This window comes from Haliotis cracherodii, unplaced genomic scaffold (genome assembly GCF_022045235.1).
Source record: "Haliotis cracherodii isolate W230 unplaced genomic scaffold, xgHalCrac1.p SCAF_20, whole genome shotgun sequence".
Classification (NCBI taxonomy): Eukaryota; Metazoa; Mollusca; class Gastropoda; order Lepetellida; family Haliotidae; genus Haliotis; species Haliotis cracherodii.
Window position 1 is genome coordinate 4,667,852 of NW_027266276.1, and position 21,417 is coordinate 4,689,268.

A 21,417-nucleotide genomic window follows, 5' to 3' on the forward strand; every position below is an offset into this window, starting at 1 on the left:
TTTGATAATTATTTTTAACGATACCATGTGAGACTGCTACATGAAGCATTATATTTTCAGTTGAAATATTGATCAAACAACCCAAAGCTTCTTGTATTTGGAGTAAAACAAAATTTGAGAGCATTCTTGTATAATTACTGGCAAAACAATGAACTCACGTAGATTATCAGTAACAGAGAAAAAAAGGAGGGAAATATGGTAAGGGAGGTAACTCTTTTGGCTTGTCATTTTTAGAATAAATATTTTCAACACATTATTGTAATTTTGACCCCGGCCCTTATATTTTGGAAACAAACTTTCACCAAGTAACAAAAATAGAATCCTTCCTTGGATATGACCGTAGATTTTTCACTGAGTTTTGGGATTGAGGCATCTTCCTGAGGCAAGGGCGTTAACTGACTATAAAAGTCCAGTTTGAACTTTTGCCTAACTGGGCTGGTAGCCTGGAGTTACAGAGTCTATGTATAGTCCAAACAAAATCACATAACCAACTAGACTAACCAGTTTCATTACAATATAGATCTTGATTATCAATCAGATCACCTTGACTGGGTGCCGCCATTTTGTTTGAAGCAAATGCATGTGACATGTGAGGTGGAATCTGACTGGTCAGTAGGAGGGACATAGAAGGGACATTACTGGTAATAGCCACTGGTGGCGCTACGAAAGAGTCTGACATAGAAGGGACATTACTGGTAATAGCCACTAGTGGCGCTACGATAGAGTCTAGAAATTCCAGCCTAGTTCAGCAAGGGTGGAAACTGGACTTGTACAGTCAGTTAACTCCCTTGCCTCAGGAAGATGGATTGAGGTGTCTCACTTTTTAATCATATAAAACCAATTTTAGAGGGAGTCAGTTGCTTGCTCAAAACAAGTTGGGCTTCACTGACTACGCTGTGTTTGGGATGTTGCCATGTTGTTCTTGTGAGATTTCATTGAATCAAGGAGCTCTAGAGATGGCAGCTGACTTCCTGTGTGTTCCTCACGTAAAGGAGAGATACAGATTGTGGTTGCTTAGCAACTGAAATAATTAGACTACAGTTTGAGCTCCTGCTTTCCTGCTTCCATTGACCGTTTACAACTAGGTACTCTGCATTAGATCAATTAAATAGAAAACGGTAATAGTTTCTTTTGTTTGGATTTCAGTAGTTTTATCTTGTTTGGATTTCTCATCCCTCAAAGATAGAGGGTCGTTAAAATAAGCATAACTTTATAAATCAGTCTCATCAGTAAACTAAGAAATCTTTAATTTCGCAGTTGAATTAGTCTCACTACAATTACTCCACAACACATTCTAACCTGAATCTCTCACTTTATCTCCCACATTATGCTGACTGTGATTTTACTGAAATACTGTTTGAAGCAGCATAAAACCAACTCACTCACTCACTCCCACATTGAACTGACACACTGTGATTTAACTGAAAAAACTGTTCAAAGCGGCATTAAACCCAACTCACTCACTCACTCCCACATTAAACTGACACACTGTGATATAACTGAAAAAAAATGTTCAAAGCGGCAATAACAACTTTCACTTCCACTTTTATTTCATACTTGTGATATTATTTGTTTTACTATCCTAATGTCCTGACAGATATATGTTCTCAATTTCATGTCATTAATATGTGTAACATTTGGAAGGAACATGGTCAGATTGAGATATCTATATTGCAAGTGATTCCATGGTGTTTGATTGGCGAACTAAGCAACTGTTTTGCGTTTGTGTTTCCATGAAGCTAAAAACAATTAGGTCAAGCCCACGAATGAACAACTGTTTCTGAGTACCGGTAGGGGGCATGGGTGGCTCAGTCGTCTAAGGCGCCGCGATTCGCTGTGCAGAGTTGCGTCCCTTGGGCACGCCTGAAACCTATGATTGTGGGTTCGGAACCCGGTTCGCCCCAATTATGTTTCTAGGTTTGTCAGCACCATACCCGTGCTCGTGGTTTTCACTGAAGTGGTAAACATGTGAGACCTGTATCACTTCGGGCTTTCCTCCCACATTAAGCTGACATGCCGTGATATAACTGGAATACTGTTAAAAGCAGCGTTAAACCCAACTCACTCACTCACTTACTGAGTACTGGTATCACTGTGGTTGCCTGTGGTGGCTTGTGGTGGCCTGTGGTGGCCTGTGGTGGCTTGTGGTGCAATATGGGCTGAACCATGTCACTGAGTTTTCGATTGTTGTCTTCAGTTGTTTTTTTGGTTAATGTTTCAGTAAACAGTCTGTGAAGTTATTATTGTGGACATGTTTATTTACATGAATTGACTTCAGTATGTTTTGTGTTCATGAAATTATGAAGTTAAAAACCAGTGTGCACACTTTACTTTAGTTCCACTTTATGGGCAGCTACACTGTAAGCTATATAACTATACCTCCATATACGCAAAAACATATTAAAGTCAATTCTTTATGTTACCATGAAATTGGAAAATACTTGACTATGATTGGTCAATCAGAGGTATCAAATCACAGTAAACCCCCTCTGATTGAAACAGTCAATGTGACATCCACATCACAGCAGAAGCTAGTATTTTTAGAATCTTGATTATCAGTCAGATCTCCTTGACTGGATGCGACCGTTTTGTTTGAAGCAAATGCATGTGATATGAGAGATGGAATATGATTGGTCAATTGGGGCAACATAGAAGGGACATAATTCTTAATAGCCACTGGTGGCACTACGACCAAGCCCAGAAATTCCAGCCTAGTTCGGCAAGGGTGGAAACTGGACTTTTACTGTTAGTTAACTCCCTTGCCTCATGAAGTTGGGGATTGCAGTCAAGATGATGTTGTGTACATAGTCAGAAAGAGTACGCACAATGTTGTGTACATGGTCTGATAGAGTACGTACAATGTTATGTACATTGTACGCTGTAAATAATCATGAAATTTTGCATTATTTGACACCATAATGGAAGTTCATGCACAATATTTTTTTCAAAATGAGATTGATAAATAAAAAAGATGACATGGGTTTTATTCTGTGTAGGGATATATGGGCCGAATAGTCTCCAGTCCCCATGCTGGATGTATGAGTTGACGATATAGGACAGGTTAAATTGAGACCTGGCTGATTGTCGTTGTTTGGTGCTCACGCTGTCGACCACTGGTTTGCACCACCATGACATGGTTTGTTTACAGATGGCCTCGATATAGCTGGAACATTGCTAACTGGCGGAAAACAACACTCGTTCTGTATCATATTTATTATTATTTATCAATATTTACCATTATCATGCGAGTTGTTTTCTCAATAGTGATGCTGAAATAATGTGGATGGATAATTGATGTCTTCAGATCTGTAGGAGTTTATTTCACTATTCAGGGGTTTATCTAGACTTCCTTAAAGGCCCCTATTTGGCCAATGTCATGAAAATTCCCAAATTGAAATTAAAAATAAATAAAATCATGTTACTGAATTATGTAACTTTATAGAGATAACTTACAACAGGGACAATAAAGTGGAAGGGGCATTAATGCCTCAATTTAAACTACCTCCAAATTTAGAAAAATGAACATGTTATAAAAGAATCAAATTTTGAACAAAATAATATTTTTTTTATAATTTGTCTGCCATGGACACTGAATTTAGCCTCCCAGATACATCCCTACTGTTTCCAGTACATATAGTTTTAACATCTGATTGTCCTCATGGTTCACAAGACACGTGAAGAGAGTAGCTGCGCATTCTACTTAGTAGGGCACCTGTTCATGACCACACCCAACACCATGCCGGCAGGGACATACCCCACTGTGTAAAATAGTTTGGCATAAAGCATCATTGTTAGTATTTACCTTTTTGGAAGACATTATCCAAATGTTGTTAAAATATTCATCTATATTTTAACATACATCATGAAATATTTGCTTTCGTTACCTGGCTAGTCATAGTTGTACATTAAAAGATGTTGACCCTGTTTAAGAACTGCTTGTTTTTAGACCTGATATGAACAATTATATATTTCTCTTTATCTTATATTCTCCTTCTACACCCACCTACGCAGGTATATATTATATACTACTCACAAGAAGTTAAAGAACAACATTACTATGAAAGTCTGGTGTTCTGTAACTTTTTAGCCCCCGCCACCAAGTGGAAGGGGGATATAGGAATGGGCTGTCCGTCCATCCGTCACATTTCGTTTCCGGAGCAGATCTTGAAAACCGTACCATATTTCTTCAACAAACTTGGCCCATAGATAGATCTAGTGGTGAACTGGTGACTTTTGATAGTTTGTGATTTTTAAAAACAATATTTTTCGAGTTTCCATGGCAACGACTTTGATTTAGACTGAAAATGGTAGTAGTCCTCGTTTCCGGAGCAGATCTTGAAAATCGTACCATATTTCTTCGTCATACTTGGCACATAGATAGGTCTAGTGGTGAACTGGTGTCTTTTGATAGTTTGTGATTTTTAGAAACAATATTTTTCGAGTTTCCATGGCAACGACTTTGATTTAGACTGAAAATGGTGGTAGTCCTCGTTTCCGGAGATCTTGAAAACCGTACCATTTTTCTTCACCATATTTTGCACATTGATAGGTCTAGTGGTGAACTGGTGCCTTTGATAGTTTTGGAATTTTTTTTAAAGTTAATTTTTCGTTTTTCGATGGCAACGACCTTTGATTTAGACTGAAAATGGAGGTAGTCCTCGTTTCCGGAGCAGATCTTGAAAAACATACTATATTTCTTTACAAAAAGGCCCAGTGAACATAGTTCACAGGAGCTAATGCATTGCACACACCCGACATGTCATACTGGCGGGGGATGTGAGTATTTCATGCTTGTTTTTATTAGGATACATTGCCTTATGTATATTTGTGTTTTATGTTCACTTGTATATTTATCCACAATGTTTTATGAAAATAAAGAATTTATTGCAAGGTCTGTCATTGGCTTCATTTTAAATGAGATGATAGGGACAAGAGGCTTATCTTCTCCTTTATCCACCTGATGCAACAGATGCCCTGAATAGTCACACATCAGAGGGCAAATAATCGAGTCTGGACCAGACAATCCAGTGATTGATATCATGAGCATCGATCCAGGCAATTGGGATCGATGACTTGCTTCAACCATGTCGCACTCAGCAATATTCCAGCTATATGACGGCGGTCTGTAAATAAGGAGTCTGGACCAGACAGTCCAGTGATTGATATCATGAGCATCGATCCAGGCAATTGGTATCGATGACTTGCTTCAACCATGTCGCACTCAGCAATATTCCAGCTATATGACGGCGGTCTGTAAATAATCGAGTCTGGACCAGACAATCCAGTGATTGATATCATGAGCATCGATCCAGGCAATTGGGATCGATGACTTGCTTCAACCATGTCGCACTCAGCAATATTCCAGCTATATGATGGCGGTCTGTAAATAATCGAGCAAACCCATTCTTGACGTAAAAGGCGACTATGCTTGTCGTAAGGGGCGACTAAGGGGATGGGGTGGTCAGGCTCGCCAACATGGTTGAAGCAAGTCATCGATCCCAGCTGCGTGGGTTGATGCTCATGATATCAATCACTGGATTGTCTGATCCAGACTCGATTATTTACAGACTGGCGACATATAGCTGGAATACTGCTGAGTGCAGCCTTAAACAACAAACAGTGGCACGGGTGGCCCAGTCGTCTAAGGCGCCGCGATTCGCTGTGCAGAGTTGCGTCCCTTGGGCACGCCAGAAACCTATGATTGTGGGTTTGAATCCCGGTTCGCCCCAATTATTATGTCTCTAGGTTTGTCAGCACCATACCCGTGCTCGTGGGTTTCACCGAAGTGGTAAACGTCTGAGACCTGCATCACTTCGGGCTTTCCTCCCACATTAAGCTGACACACCACGATATAACTGGAATACTGTTAAAAGCAGCGTTAAACCCAATTCACTCACTCACTCACTCACTAAACAACAAACAATCACTACAATCCCGACAGATTTCCATGTGTTCCTAAACAAGGAGAAAGCTCCAGTCGGAACTTGTTCCAGACGAACGATGACGTCATAGCAGCTGTGGGTAACTTTTCGGACAGCCAAGACAGGACTTCTAGGAAACTGGGATAAACACCTTCAGACATCGTTGTCAAAAGTATCAAGTGAAAGGGGAGAATGGTGAAAACAATATCGTTTTAATCTCTTTAGGCCAAGTCTATCTATGTGAGGCCCAGAACCCTCGTAGGCACAAGACCTCCTCCGTGGTCTAGTGGTATAGCGTCTTCCGGGAGAGCGGAAGGTCGGAGTTCGATCCCCGGCCGCGTCATACCAAAAGACGTTAAAAGATGGTACTTGTCATGACCCTGCCTAGTGCCCGGCGTTGAGGGGCTGAAACAAGGACTGGTCGACTCGGAGTCAGTATACTGTGTCTGAGTGGGGTATTCATGTTAAACTGCGGCATGGTATCTCAGTGGACTAGCACTATAAAATCGGCATCAGTCCGGACTAGTACAAGCAGCGAATCACCACGAACACGCGCATCTATATAAGTGCAATAATCTCGAACGCGACGTAAACCCCATTTCACCTCATTGTCTTCCCATGAAGAAAACATTGGTTTCTTTGGAACCGTTATTCCTTCAAAACACACACACACACACACACACACACAAAAACTTTACCTCTAATATTTAAATGATTTCTACTGGCTCTGTAAAATGTAACAAACACATCCACGTTAACCTAACTATAAGTTGGTTTTTTTTCACTTATAAATGAGGTGACAGGATATGAAACTTGGAAAATACACGTGTCACACCTTCCTCGGTGTAGTCTGGCGTATGGTCTGTGACAGGTCATAACCAACATTCATCTGATCTATGACCCGTGAAGATTCCGGGGTAGAATAGGTCTTAAGCAACCCATGCTTGCCGTAAAAGGTGACTATGCTTCTCGTAAAAGGCGACTAACGGGATCAGGTGCCCAGGCTCGCTGACCTGGTTGATGCATGCCATCGATCCCAATTGCGTGGATCGATGCTCATGATATCAATCACTGGATTGTCTGGCCCAGACTCGATTATTTACAGACCGCCGTCATATAGCTGGAATATTGCTGAGTGCGGCGTTAAACAACAAACCAACCAACAACCAAATCATCTGATCTATAATGACTTAAAAATGTTGAACAACAAATTTTGGTAGCAATTTTGAATTCTTTAACAATACCTCTTGGCTAAACATATGGAAATAAAAGATGAGTGGGAGTTGTTTATCGTACAATAAAACACCACAGGGAGAATAAACCATGAGGGGTGCAGTTTTATTGTACGATGAACAACGACCACAAGTCGCTTAATTATTTCCTATATATGCGATAACAACATTACGTACAGCCTCTTAAATAGTAGTGTTAGTAAAAAGTACACGCTTTAAATATATCTACCCGTATTAAAATAATTGACTTCCTGAAAAGAATCCGACCGCGACAATGCGGGAAAAGTCCATTTCATTCACAAGTTGGTATTTCCCGTATATTCTCACAATCCTCACGTCGATTACCTGTACCCTTACCGATTGTCATATCTCTCCCGCTTTTGGCCAATTACGTTTATCTGCGTTGCACAGCTACATCTATAGGGAACAACTCACGTGACACCCCCCTCTCAAAAACAGTGGTGAAATGTATACGACGTCATCAAGTTTCGAGGGCATGTTCGAATCTCCTGAAATGACGTCATGATAGGATAATGTTTTATCGTGAAATAAACCCCACTTCGTTCTCCATTGTTCTTTGCGATTTATCGAGCAGTTGTCTAATGTATATTTTTACTATCTTGGGCTTTACAATCAAAATATAGGCCAAACCTGTCTGAAATTATTGAAGTTGTCCCATCAGATACCTGGTATATACTGCCATGCTTAATATGTGTTTTGAACATTGAGTAGCAGCAATGGTACATCGTCTAGGGCTTTTACATCATGGAAAATAATGACCACCCATTTATCTTGTCTGCGATATCTCTTTACGCTTCGAACTTTTTCTGTGTATTTTCTGAAAGGGTATCCCCAAATCCCACTGCTAGTAGTAACTGTTTAAGAGAAATATCTTTCCTGCTGTCAAACAATGGCTAGCCAGGCCAAGACAAATATAAAGTACGTGTCACCGTGATTTAGCTGAGATGTATATTGTTCAAGAAACGATGCTGTTTGTGAACTATTTAATACGAACGTTTCACAAACTTGACATGATGTCGAAAAGAGCTATAATTCAGAGAAGTCAAAGTTCTAAATTCCAGGCAATGTACTAGTACACCCCCCCCCCCCCCCCCCCCCCCCCAACCCCCACACACACTCCCCCATCTATCAATTTTCCTAGAGACTCGGCGAGTCTAGACAAAGGGGGGTAACTCTATATATTTGTGTCACTTCTAAGCGACGCGATGGAAGAAAATGGCCGCAGATGTTTTTGTTGACAAAATCGCTACAATAAACCAATAAAGATGGAAGAAGAGCAAAGAAAGAAGAAACTAGAAGCGGGAAAAGAGAAGGTGATTAATTTATACACAATTTGCAATTGCTTGTATTGTTTCATGAGCGATATATTCGTTAAATGGCGTTCGAGACATGTTGGCACCGGTACGGCCAACGTGTCAAAGTAAGTGATTTGTGCATATGCTTGCGATAAAAGTTTACAAGAACGGCATCGAACAGAGAAAAGTCGCCAGGTTTGATATATTTTAGTATGTTGGTTTTATGTTTGTGAAATACGGACTGTAATGGAGAGAGTTCTGCCTGGAAACGAAAATAACGTGCATTTCCGGTTCGCCTGTTGATTTTGATTGACAGACTGTCATGCTTCATTTCACCGCTAGTCACGTTTGGCTTCGATCATCATGGCATCGTGCAGCCACAGCATCCCGGCTGTTGCACACAAAACTGAAATATGGACCTGTCAACATTAAATAAGATCTTGAAGATTTTACTTTCCCTTTCTGCAGCAGAATGGGGGGGGGGGGGGGGGGGGGGGGGGGGGATTGTTGTGTGTGTGTGTGTGTAGAAATGCCCCCTACAACCTTGAATGATAGCCTTATCTTGGAGGTCTGTAACTTGACACCCATTATCAGAGTTACAGCAGATGTGCTTCCTAATGTTGATACAGGTGTACATGTTGAGTTGCACCGGGGGGAGATTAGTTACAGATTACCCAAGAGTGCATCACAAAGACCAGTGGCCAGCTTGGCCTGAAACAGATTCGGAAGATTTGTATTTCTTCACTTTCATTTCGGTGCCTTCTTTTCTTTGAAATCTAAAAATAAAAATGAGTTAAATAAAGCTCACTTCATGTCATGCATCCATTCTGTTGCATGCTGAAGTCTGTGACTCAGACACTTTCAGGCTTGGATGATGTGGATTGCACTGTGTGAACTCTTCAAGGCATGGAATAGATAGTGGCGGAGAAGTGTAGAGCAAGAATCAAGATTGTTTTGTGATTATCTTGTGTATTTCATAATCAGCGTAAGTGGATACAAGTCTGGAATGTACTTAAAAATTTTTCTTTATTCTGTACATTTTGTACAAGTAAAATTTGGTACTTGTAAAAGTTACTGAAATATAATGTAGAGAATAAATGAGGGGTGTTGGGAGCTCCGCAAGAATGCCCTTTTGTTCTCTTCACCTTCATTAGATCTGAGACAACATGGCATTCATCATGTTCATCTTTGTTCTTCAGTTGGTTCGCGGATCAGATGAACATCTTTCTGTTATCTCCCGTCAACATCAAAAGCGCTAAAGATATAATGAATTTAAGGGACTGTTCAGAACATATTTGTTGCAATCACCTACAACTCTCATTGAACTCTCTCTTTGACCACTAGATTCATGCAAAAGCGCCTTTGAGCAGATCCAATCTGGGAATTGGCACTATTCAATTTAATGTATAATATTATCTCCCATCGTGGTCTCTGTCACTATGTTTATGGTGCCAGGGATTTACCTATGATTATAATGAAGTGCCCCTGGCAGGCAAATTAGGAAATTGTTATTTTGTTCAAAATTGGGATTTTAAAAAGTTAATATTTTCTTAAATTCAGAGATATTTTGAGATTGCTTTAAATGCAATGATATAATATACATTATCACATGACCGGAAAGTAAACAAACGCACATATTCTGAAATAAGAAGAGACGGGCCTAATGCATGCCTTTCGGTGCATACATATTGTTTTTCATAATTATAGGGATATCCTACTGCAACTGCAACAGTGAGGTGCATGACACTATATCTTTGCCAGTGGTCTGGTTTACCGGTAATATTAGGCTTGGACTGGTAATTCATGTGGTTGCCAGTCCATGTGGACTGGCAAATAAAGTATGTTATTAATCTTTGTTGTTGAACAAAACATTGACGATATTCATATTAGTATATTTTCTGAACGAAGTCAGCTTGTCTGTTACCATCAGGGTTTCCCCTTGTCTATTTTTTGTGCAAGGAAATAACATTTCGCTTTACTTCGTGGTTAAACGACCCGTTTTGAAATATTCAACAAGAAAAGAAGAGAAAATTGTGTCTGAAATTTGTGCGAATGACATGTAGATTTAACTAAGTTACTGAAGCGATGATGTCATTGCATTGAACATGATTTTCAAAGAATTAAGACCAGGTAATTTTCATTTCATTTTTCATTTTGTTGAAAGTTGATATTGGCACAATTTAGGGGGAACTGGTAATTATTAGAGTTGTCAGTCCTCGAGGACTGGCAGTTTCAAAAGCCAGCAGAAACACTGCTAATGGTGATATCTTTTGCGTATTTTAAACAAATATGCATCTAATCCGTTTCTTTGAATGGTAGATTTAGTAGTAGATATCGATCTTCTTATGGGAGGGAATGAAACGCCAACTCGTCAGATACACGCCGACACATGTTTCACCCTATGTCACCTGCTATCTTTAACATGTAGAACTTAGCTCCCAATGCAAAACACTCATCTGTGTGTACTTTAAGGAATCCTTGAGTATTGATCAGTCGTGACATGCAGGAATCAATGTGACTGTTCATGTCCTTTGTGTTAGTCCAGCATGTTGCACACATCAATAAGAAGGAATACATTTCACCACTGCAGTGATTGTGTGCTGGATAGGTGATGGAGTCTCCGAGCTGTTAGTCTCGTACAGCGAGCAGGATGGCGGATACAGTAGGTTACATTGGTTATGTTGTTACATGGGTTATGGTGTTACATAGGTCACTGTGTTACATTGGTTTCAGTGTTAAATTGGTTACCACATTACATCGGTTATGGTGTTACATCGGTCACAGTGTTACATGGGTTACAGTGTTACATGGCTTACAGTGTTACATCGGTTACAGTGTTACATCGGTTACAGTGTTACATTGGTTATGGTGTTACATGGGTTACTGTGTTACATGGGTTACGGTGTTACATCGGTTACGGTGTTACATCGGTTACGGTGTTACATGGGTTACGGTGTTACATCGGTTACGGTGTTACATCGGTTACAGTGTTACATGGATTACGGTGTTACATCGGTTACGGTGTTACATCGGTTACAGTGTTACATGGCTTACAGTGTTACATGGGTTACGGTGTTACATCGGTTACAGTGTTACATCGGTTACAGTGTTACATTGGTTACAGTGTTACATCAGTTACGGTGTTACATGGGTTACAGTGTTACATGGCTTACAGTGTTACATCGGTTACAGTGTTACATCTGTTACAGTGTTACATGGCTTACAGTGTTACATGGGTTACGGTGTTACATCGGTTACAGTGTTACATCGGTTACAGTGTTACATTGGTTACAGTGTTACATCAGTTACGGTGTTACATGGGTTACTGTGTTACATCGGTCACAGTGTTACATGGGTAACAGTGTTACATTGGTTATGGTGTTACATCAGTTACAGTGTTACATTGGTCACAGTGTTACATGGGTTATGGTGTTACATGGGTTATAGTGTTACATGGGTTATGGTGTTACATGGGTTACGTTGTTACATGGGTTACGGTGTTACATCGGTTACAGTGTTACATCAGTTACGGTGTAACATGGGTCACAGTGTTACATGGGTGACAGTGTTACATTGGTTACAGTGTGACATCGGTTACGGTGCTTAATTGGTTACAGTGTTACAGTGTTGATTGTGTGCTGGAGAGGATGATGTCTCTGAGCTGTTAGTCTTGCACAGCGAGTCCGGATGGCGGATGCAGTAGGTAACATTGGTTACGTTGTTACATGGGTTACAGTGTTACATGAGTTATAGTGTTACATTGGTTACAGTGTTACATCGGTCACATAGTTACATGGGTTACAGTGTCACATGGGTTACAGTGTTACATTGGTTACAGTGTTACATCGGTCACATAGTTACATGGGTTACAGTGTTACATCGGTTATGGTGTTACATCAGTTACAGTGTTACATCGGTCACAGTGTTACATGGGTTACGTTGTTACATGGGTTACAGTGTTACATGGGTTACAGTTTTACATGGGTTACAGTTTTACATCGGTTACGGTGTTACATTGGTTACAGTGTTACAACGGCTATGTTGTTATATCGGTTACGCTGTTACATTGGTCACAGTGTTACATGGGTTACAGTGTTACATCAGCTATGGTGTTAAATCGGTTACGCTGTTACATCGGTTACACTGTTACATCGGTTACACTGTTACATGGGTTACGTTGTTACATGGGTTACGCTGTTACATCGGTTACACTGTTACATGGGTTACAGTGTTACAGTAGCCGTCAGTGTACATGTGTTGACCCTATGCTGTGTCAGGGTGACTTGGACCTGTTTCAGAACTGAGAGCAACGTTGTGGAAATGGTAGGAGATTTCTGTGATAGGTTTCTGGTATTTGAAATTTAACACGAGAGTCAAGGGGTCCTTGTCATAACCCAACTGGGATTTCTTTGAATAAATATCATCAGAAGGAATTGAAACAATGTTTTACAGACAAGATGTTGTGGAAACTTCTGCATTGTTTAGCTCCTCCCTTCAGAGTAAAGTTTATGTGTCTTGATGCAATGGCAGCGTTAGAAATTGGCACTAGTCCTGTAGTCCTTGCCAAACTGCCCAATAGTTAAGGTATCTTAATGACTGATAGAAATTTGCCAGTACTGTATTAGACATAATAAGCGCCCAGAGCGCTCTCAAAATTAGAAATATGGGGCTCTTATTAGAATATTATTTTGGTGGAAAAAAACAGAGTTGAAAGATAAATTTTGTGGTTTATGCTGACAGCCTGAACTGTTAATATACGACAGATATATTTTTCCAGAATTTAATTGCCCATAATTAAGGGTGCATATAACACACGAGTGCATATTATACACGAATGAATAAGTCTTGTGTACTTTGATCAATCGGAAGGGGTGCTAATTGGGATTGTTCACTTGCCAATGTATTAGCAAATATCGCCGTGGGCTCTTATTAGAGCGGGGCGCTTATTACGGTATACGAATACTTCGAATACGGTATTAATGGTTTTGCTATATGTTATCATTATAAGGACCAGTGGACTAAAAATGTTACTTGTTACCACTGGATGTCTCATTAAATATTCTGTCTCCAGTTAAAGTCCCAGCCACCAAACAGTATTTGTTGTTCTCTTATCATGCTTATGATAGTCATCAATTATTGGTGGCCTTGATCCAATAACATGATTATAAGATCCAGTCTTGCCTCAAGTAGCTGTAAAATTGCTGATATGGCAGAAAGCAATATTTATTATTCATTATAGGACCCTGTGTCTTCAGAGGCTTGTCACGATTCAGTGATTATTTCATGATGCAGCTGTTATTCTCTCAATTCAGTTGTTATTGTCACAATTCTATGGTTATTCTCTCAATTCTGGGGTTATTGTCACAATTCAGTTGTTATCATCGCGATTCAGTTTTTATTGTCACAATTCAGTGGTTATTGTGAAGGCATGTCTATTGACAGTGTTTTCAGAATTTCCATGTTGTTAAGTAGGATGGCTCATTGCTTGGTGTGTTTCTTTCAGTGGATACTTCCTGGGTTCTATTTGACTCTACTTGTAACCAGAGGGCGTGTTTGATATTTTTTGGTAGACCCTAGAGAATATATTAAAAAAGGAATCCAACTCAAGTCTAGAATTAATTATTTTTTATTTTGTAGATTTCTGTGGCTGAATGTCTGTGTACATTCTTTGGCATTATATTAGTATGCCCCCTGTCTCTGGATGAAAATTGGTCCCAAGTAGCACATTCTTTAAAGGCTTTGTCACTTGGTTGTGTGTGTCATCGTACCCTCAATAACAGGCATTGTTGCTCATTATATCAATCACTGGTTTGTTCCATATCAATTGTTCCATGGTCTAGTGGTAGAGCATCTGCCCTGATGGTGGAAGGTCCGGGGTTTCGATCCCGGGTCACGTTATATCAAAAGATGTTAAAGGATGGTACTTGTTGTTATTCTGTCTGGTGCTCGGCATCAAGGGGCTAACAACACGTGTCGGTCTGACGTTGATTAATGAACAATTTGCATACTCGTATATGCAAGGGACCGACGTATGGTTCTCAGTAGGAAGTGACAACTTGGTGACGATGGCTTGCAGTATATACAGTTTTACTTTATACATGTAGATATATACATACAAATGACACTATGTGCCAAGTCAGCACATAGTTGTAGTGCTTGTTGTCTTGGTGCCCCGGAGCACCCAGCCTAACCCTAGCTAGGCTAAGGGTAAGACCTTTCTTCTTTCTCTTCTCTCTGGACCAAGGCTTATATAGCCAAGATCACCTGACATTTAGTAAGTAATAAATATAAATGTAAACAGTAAATCATCAGTGACATACTTGCACATCCTGTTCAGGATGGCAGAACATCCTGGTCGATGTACACAAAAATGGGGATTAACAAATAGGATTAGCATCTTATAAATAACAGCGATTAAGTGTTTCAAGGCATATAGATGTCATGGCTCCAGGGTAATGAGCCTTTGCAATCAAATGTTCTTCAGACAATGGGTGTCGTAAATCAGTCACCATGACAGGGCTAAAACAAGGACTGGCCGACTCGGAGTCAGTATACTGTGTCTGAGTGGGATATTCATGTTAAACTGCGACATGGTATCTCAAGCAGGCACACATGCACACACACACGCATGCACTCACATCGCTATAATCTTGGACGCAATGTTAAACCCCATTTTACCTTAACTGACGTCAGCTCCATATGAATTGATTAGCTAAAGTGTTTGATAGTGATTCACACTGATTGTAAAGTCAGATGCTATTTTCTACACACAATATCACTCAGTATGGTAAGTTCCTGCTATTTTGGGGGCGGTCGGGTAGCCTAGTGGTGAAAGCGTTTGCTCGTCACGCCGAAGAACGGTGTTCGATTCCCGACATGGGTACAATGTGTGAAGCCCATTTCTGGTGTCCCATGCCGTGATATTGCTGGAATATTGCTAAAAGCAGCGTAAAACCATACTCACTCACTCACTCACTCACTCACTCACTCCTGCCATTTTGTAGTCATGGATACAGGGGAGATAACAATGCACAAAAAATGAGAGAAAATTCCCTTTCCCATTTCTGCTTTTTTCTGTCAATCAAATTCAAAGGGAAAAATCATGTGTGAATGAATGAATGTCTGTGTAGATTTCTGGTGAAACGATACAAATGATATCAAAACTTGTTATATATTTTTAGCCCAATATACCATAATATACCAGAACAGAAAAAAATATTTCAATATGTATCGTTAGAAAAACGTATTTCAGAATACCGGTATACCCTGCAGTCCTAGTAGGCTGAGAGTCTCTGAAACAACTATGTACAAGACGTTCCCAGTAAAGTTGATACGTGGGTCGACACCAGTGGGCAACTCCAACTAGTCTGCATTTTGTTTCAGACTAGTGGTTTATGTATAGCTAGATTTTGTCTGAAAAGAACTAGTCCCTCTGGATTTTCACTATTTTCGGACGTATTATTGGTTGTGTATATCCTTGTCTAGATTCCTTCAGTTTCTGAAAATGAGGAGGTTATCTACACTTCTTTCCATTATAAATCAAATGACAATTTAAACCCCAAATCATTAAATATTTTACTTGACGGACTAAATGTGTGTGCAGCAGCTAATATGAGAATGTTTCTCTTTTCTACAGTTGGCTGCGTTCCGAAAGAAAAAAGCTAAGAAGAGACGGAAGCCGACAGACGACGATGCGAGCAGCCAGCGCAGCGGCAACATGGCTGATGCGTCGTCGTGTAGTGATGTGCAGTCCCTCACAGGAGATGTACGTGTTGCCATGGTTACACTCAACCGATGTGAAGTAGTTGCATGAATGTGTGCACTGTGGTGTATGCACGATGTTTTGTATGTTGAAGTTACTTTGATTTTGACATTTGTTTTTGATACTTATTTCTTTGTCCTATTTGTCATTTCACCCCAAATTGATGCAGGGCTGATTTCCAAGCTCATCAAGATGAGATCCTAGTGTTCGCCACCACTATGCCAAGAACTGAGAACATCCCATAACGGGTCATGTCGTGATGACCTCTCGTGAACTTATCGTGACTTTCATGACTGATCAAGACTAATGAGAAGTCAACATCACCCAACCAGAAAGCAGCCGTCTTGAGCTTCATGACACCGTCAACTTCCATCCCAGAAAAATATTATTTCTAAATTTGAAAACGTCTACAAGTATTTGAAAAGTTTGGAATGTCTAATAGATGGCCAATGTAAGGCAGTCCCTCCAACAGACTTTGGAGGGGCTCTTCCTTTTTAAATGTTTATCCCATTGAAGCGAGAAATAGAGGATGATTTTGATGGACTCAGTCGTACAATTCTGCAACTGTTGTTCGGAATATCCTGTGTTAACCTTTTCAAAGTTACATGATTAGAAACATATTCCAACTGTCACTTTCCTGATCTGGTCAGCGACTCGTTCTTCAGATCGTTGTTTAGCAGTAGTGAGAACTAAGGTCTGATTTTAATGATTTTAATTTTAAATTAAGGATTTTTATCCAAATATTAGGAAAATTAGAAAGTAGATAATTTAACTCTTATATCGTATTTTATTTATTTGAAACAAACTGTTCAACTTGCAAAGCCTCTCTGTGTATGAACAGTCACCAGGTGTGATTCACAGGAAGCAGGAATGTTAGATAGATGACGTATATGGTGTATTTCATCACATAAAGGGGGGCACGGGTGACCCAGTCGTCTGAGGCGGCACAATTCGCTGTGCAGAGTTGCGGCCACTGGGCACGCCAGAAATTGATTGTGGGTTCGAATCCCGGTTCACAGTGATCATGTTTTAGGTTTGTCAGCACCATACCCGTGCGCGTGGGTTTCATCTAGGTAAATGTCTCAGATCTGCACCACTTTCAGGCTTTCCTCCCCCAATAAGCTGACATGCCATGATATAACTGGAATACTGTTCAAAGCGGCATAACACTCACTCACTCATCACTTAAAGATAGACGGCAACACAAGTCCCGATTTACGTCATTTGTAGGTACTTGGGGACAATCAACGGATGTGAGGCTAGGTGTTTAGTATTAAGGCGGACAAGAAAGAAAGGTCTAATAATTTATTTGTAAATAACCCATGTTAAAAGTTGAATAACCTAAGTTATTTAACAATAATCCATGATCTTTCAGAATATTGCTGACTCCATCATTATATAATTTTTCACTCACAGTTTCCTTATTTGCATAAATGTTGGTCAGCTGTATATTCTCACTGTTGTTTTTACACTGTTGTTTTTCACTGTTGTTTTACTGTTGTTTAAAAGGGCATGGGTGGCCCAGTTGTCAAAGGCACCGTAATTTGTTGAACAGAGTTGCTGCCCTTGGGAACGCCAGAAACATATGGGTTCGAATCCTGGTTCATTATGTTTCTTGGTTTGTCAGCACCATACCATGCTTGTGGATTTCATCAAAGTGGTAAACGTCGGAGACCTGCATCACTTCGGGCTTTCCTCCCACACTAAGCTGCCAAGCCGGGCTATAGCTGGAATACCCACCTCACTCACTCACTCACTGTTGTTGTGTGGCATGTTTTGCATGTGCATGTTGTGTGTTGTTTATTGCAGAGTGACCAGGGCTCATTGGTCAGCTACAGCGGGGAGGAGTGGTCAGGAGAGGTAGGTCAGGAGGGGCACCTGCTCTGGGCACTAGCGGCATGGCACTGATCTGTCACTAACACATTATACAGCTTGAACACATTCTCACTTTATCTTATGTTAAATAGAGGCCAGAAGGGAGTTAAATGTCAGGCTTGTTGGGGGTGTTAAAGGGAGGAAACTGACTATAAGAGTCCTGTTTCCTCCCTTGTTGAATAATATGTGGAAAGAAAAGTCTTACCATGAGTGGCATATTAATACAGAAAACAAATTGTCTGTCTCATGCAAATTTTGTAATGTTGTGTACAACAACTTCTTTATTTGCGCATAAATCATCAAAATTTGTATGAATCACCATGAAAATTGAAATGAAGCAAATGGGAGTCAAGATTAAATCTCAGAGAACAGGAAAATACGTTTTGAGGGTTAGGAGTTCTAAAATTTTCAGAGACATACTCAGTGGCTACATGACCTAAGTTTCAGCCACTTCGCAGTCTCCACCATTTAGTTGTAGGTCAGTTAGTTTGGAGAAGGGCCAGTAACTTTTGAAAGGAGCAAGCTCTGCTGGCTACATATAGATTGGTTACATCTACCCCTGTGACACTGTGTGAGTGACACGCCCTGATGTTCTGGGGTTGCAGGAGGCGGACATGCACTCCTCCGTGTACTACCAGACGAAGCTGGTGGATGCCACGCGCCGAGTTGCTGAGCTTGAGGAGATGATGGAAGGGAAGCAGCTCGCTCTGGACAAGGTGGTGCAGGAGAACGACCAGCTCCGACAGCAGCCCAAACATCAGGTCAGGCTCCATGCCTCCAGGGAAACATGGAGAGAACAGGCCTCCATTTCCTTTCATTATAGCTGTTATCAGAAATGAGCGGGACACTGTAACTTGATGATGCCCTCAAATTGTTTGATGATGGGCCATTATCCCGCCCATTGTTAGGTGACGTCATCTGGTTTGTTCTAGGACGTTTCCATACATTTTCCATATATTTATAAAAGTGGGTCAGAGACATTCATTGTCTGGCAGTTAATGGAAGACCTTGGGCTTCTGCAACTGATAATTCCCTGAAAAATAGTGCTACCCTTATTATAACTACCAAATGCCCAAAATGTTTTGTATTTATTTTGAAAATGTGATTTCTTCCTTAAATCATACAAATAATATGCCAGTCTATCATGGAACTTATCACTAGGACTATATTGCACAAAATACGCCTTCAGAAGAATGAGATTGTGGGTTCGAATCCCGTTTCCCCCCGATTATGTTTCTAGGTTTGTCAGCACCATACCCGTGCTCGTGGGTTTCACTGAAGTAGTAAACGTCCGAGACCTGCATCACTTCGGGCTTTCCTCCCACATTAAAGTGACAAGCCCTGATATAACTGGAATACTGTTAAAAGCGGCGTTAACCCCAACTCACTCACTCACTCACTCAGAACCATGAATCATGCAGTGGGAGGGAGGAGCATTCTTCAATGAAGTCAAGCCCTGGTGTGTCTGACCCAGCTTATCAATTACAGGCCACTGGGATACAGCTGGAATAGTGCTACCATATTCCCCGTACTAAGCACCCTGATCCAATAGGCGCCACCTGACTGCCTCCCATACAAATCTTTACATGATTTTAACAAGCGCCCACTACTAAAACACAAAATGTACATGACAGTTGGTATTAGCTTGTGTATATTACAGATTTGTTACAGATTTGTTACAGACAACAGCAGTGTCGAATACATGTATGATTGCCTTGTATGCATTATTGTAAAATTATTTTCACTGACATTTGAACAAAATTCATTTGCTACCCCTCAAATTTTGACAAGTTTAACTGTTTAGGTTTAAATAAAAGCACATTCTCCTTTCCTATGGGATAGGAACTTGTCAATAAGTCAAACCTCTCTCTAGGATGTCAAGCAGATGTAGATGATATGGAAATGGAGAACATGTAACAGTTATATGTGTGTGATGCTTGAAGTTGACAATGAAATCGATAGTTTGTCAACCATTGTACGGATGTTACCATAGTTACATGTGTCTTTCTCTCTCTTACCTGTATGTAATCAATACATGTTCACAGCAAACACCGGACAATGTAGACAAGGAAAACAACATAGCAGAAGGCAGAGAGGGCGTCGCTGAACCAAGGGTAAGGAGTAGATTCACATTTTGATTACAAAGCATTCTCAAAGCAAACCTGACTCTGTTCTTGAATCCGGAATAGAGTTGTAAGCTGGCATATATTTGGTGTTTTTCAGATAGGTACCCAATCTGCACTTGGCAAGTAGATAAGACACAAGTCAGGTCCATAAATGCTTCAATTAGCCCTCACATTACTCTTATGTAGGTACAGCAAGCCTTCCAGAACAGTCCCATCCTTAAATCTTTTAATGATCAAATTTGTCATCCTTGTTTACATCGACCAAGGGAGGTAACTCCCAACAACCATCGACAGGGCTTCCATGATTTGCTGCCAATCAAACACTGCAAATACGCTAACAACAATCTTTTCTGCCATATAACAATATGTGATTTTTGTTTATAACATCCTCTTGGTCTGTGTTCAACTACATTCATCACTCAATACACAAGAATTGCTTGGGTTAGGACTAAGTCTATCACACTTTGTTAAAAGCATGAAATCCATTTTCCAGGTACATTTAGGTGATCTGCATTCAGCGTTGGCGCAGAGGGACCTCATCATTCAACAACTGACCTCCCGACTCAAAGCGACGGCTGAGAAGTCTTCACATGACTATACACAAGAAACGCAAACACTAGCCCACCAGGTGTCTCTGCTTCAGCAACAACTTCAGCAGGTAGGCCTCAAGGTTTGAAATGATTCTCGGTATCCAGATGTACCACAGATTGTCACTCGGTGCCATTTTGGATAATTGCCTGGCACTGTCTTGGATAGTTGCCTGGCGCTGTCTTGGAAAGTTGCCTGGCGCCGTTTTGGATAGTTGCCTGGCGCCATCTTGGATAGTTGCCTGGCGCCGTCTTGGATAGTTGCCTGGCGCTGTCTTGGATAGTTTCCAGGCGCTGTCTTTGATAGTTGCCTGGCGCTGTCTTTGATAGTTGCCTGGCGCTGTCTTGCATTATAACCTAGTGCCTTCTTGGATTGTGTTTATTGTTTCTGCTGTGATATTGAGTTCTGCTCCTGCTTATTCTTTTCTTTAGAGAAAATACTTTTTATACTTATCTGACTTTCTCTATGTCCAGGACATTATCTAGAATTTCTGCTTTGAACAGGTCATTAACGCTTTGCAATGAAACAGAATGCATTTTTCTAGTTGGATTTCTTTGTGGATTAGAATTCAGTTCAATTACTGAAACGGTTGTGAAG

At 40.5% G+C, this 21,417-nt stretch overlaps 1 protein-coding gene across 3 annotated transcripts in view; it reads left to right on the plus strand.

Annotated features, from left to right (window-relative positions):
- The first annotated feature begins 8,381 nt into the window (after window positions 1–8,381).
- The window catches only part of LOC139470235 (extracellular matrix-binding protein ebh-like), a 165,602-nt gene continuing 152,566 nt past the window's right edge, over window positions 8,382–21,417 (plus strand). For 2 of the 3 annotated variants that reach the window (XM_071252558.1, XM_071252559.1), the window contains exons 1-6: window positions 8,382–8,487; window positions 16,106–16,234; window positions 18,041–18,091; window positions 18,712–18,867; window positions 20,152–20,220; window positions 20,726–20,890. In XM_071252558.1, the coding sequence (XP_071108659.1) occupies window positions 8,440–8,487; window positions 16,106–16,234; window positions 18,041–18,091; window positions 18,712–18,867; window positions 20,152–20,220; window positions 20,726–20,890 (618 nt within the window). In that variant the 5' untranslated portion in view covers window positions 8,382–8,439. The remainder of the gene's footprint in view (window positions 8,488–16,105; window positions 16,235–18,040; window positions 18,092–18,711; window positions 18,868–20,151; window positions 20,221–20,725; window positions 20,891–21,417) is intronic. The other variant, XM_071252560.1, reaches the window with a different exon arrangement.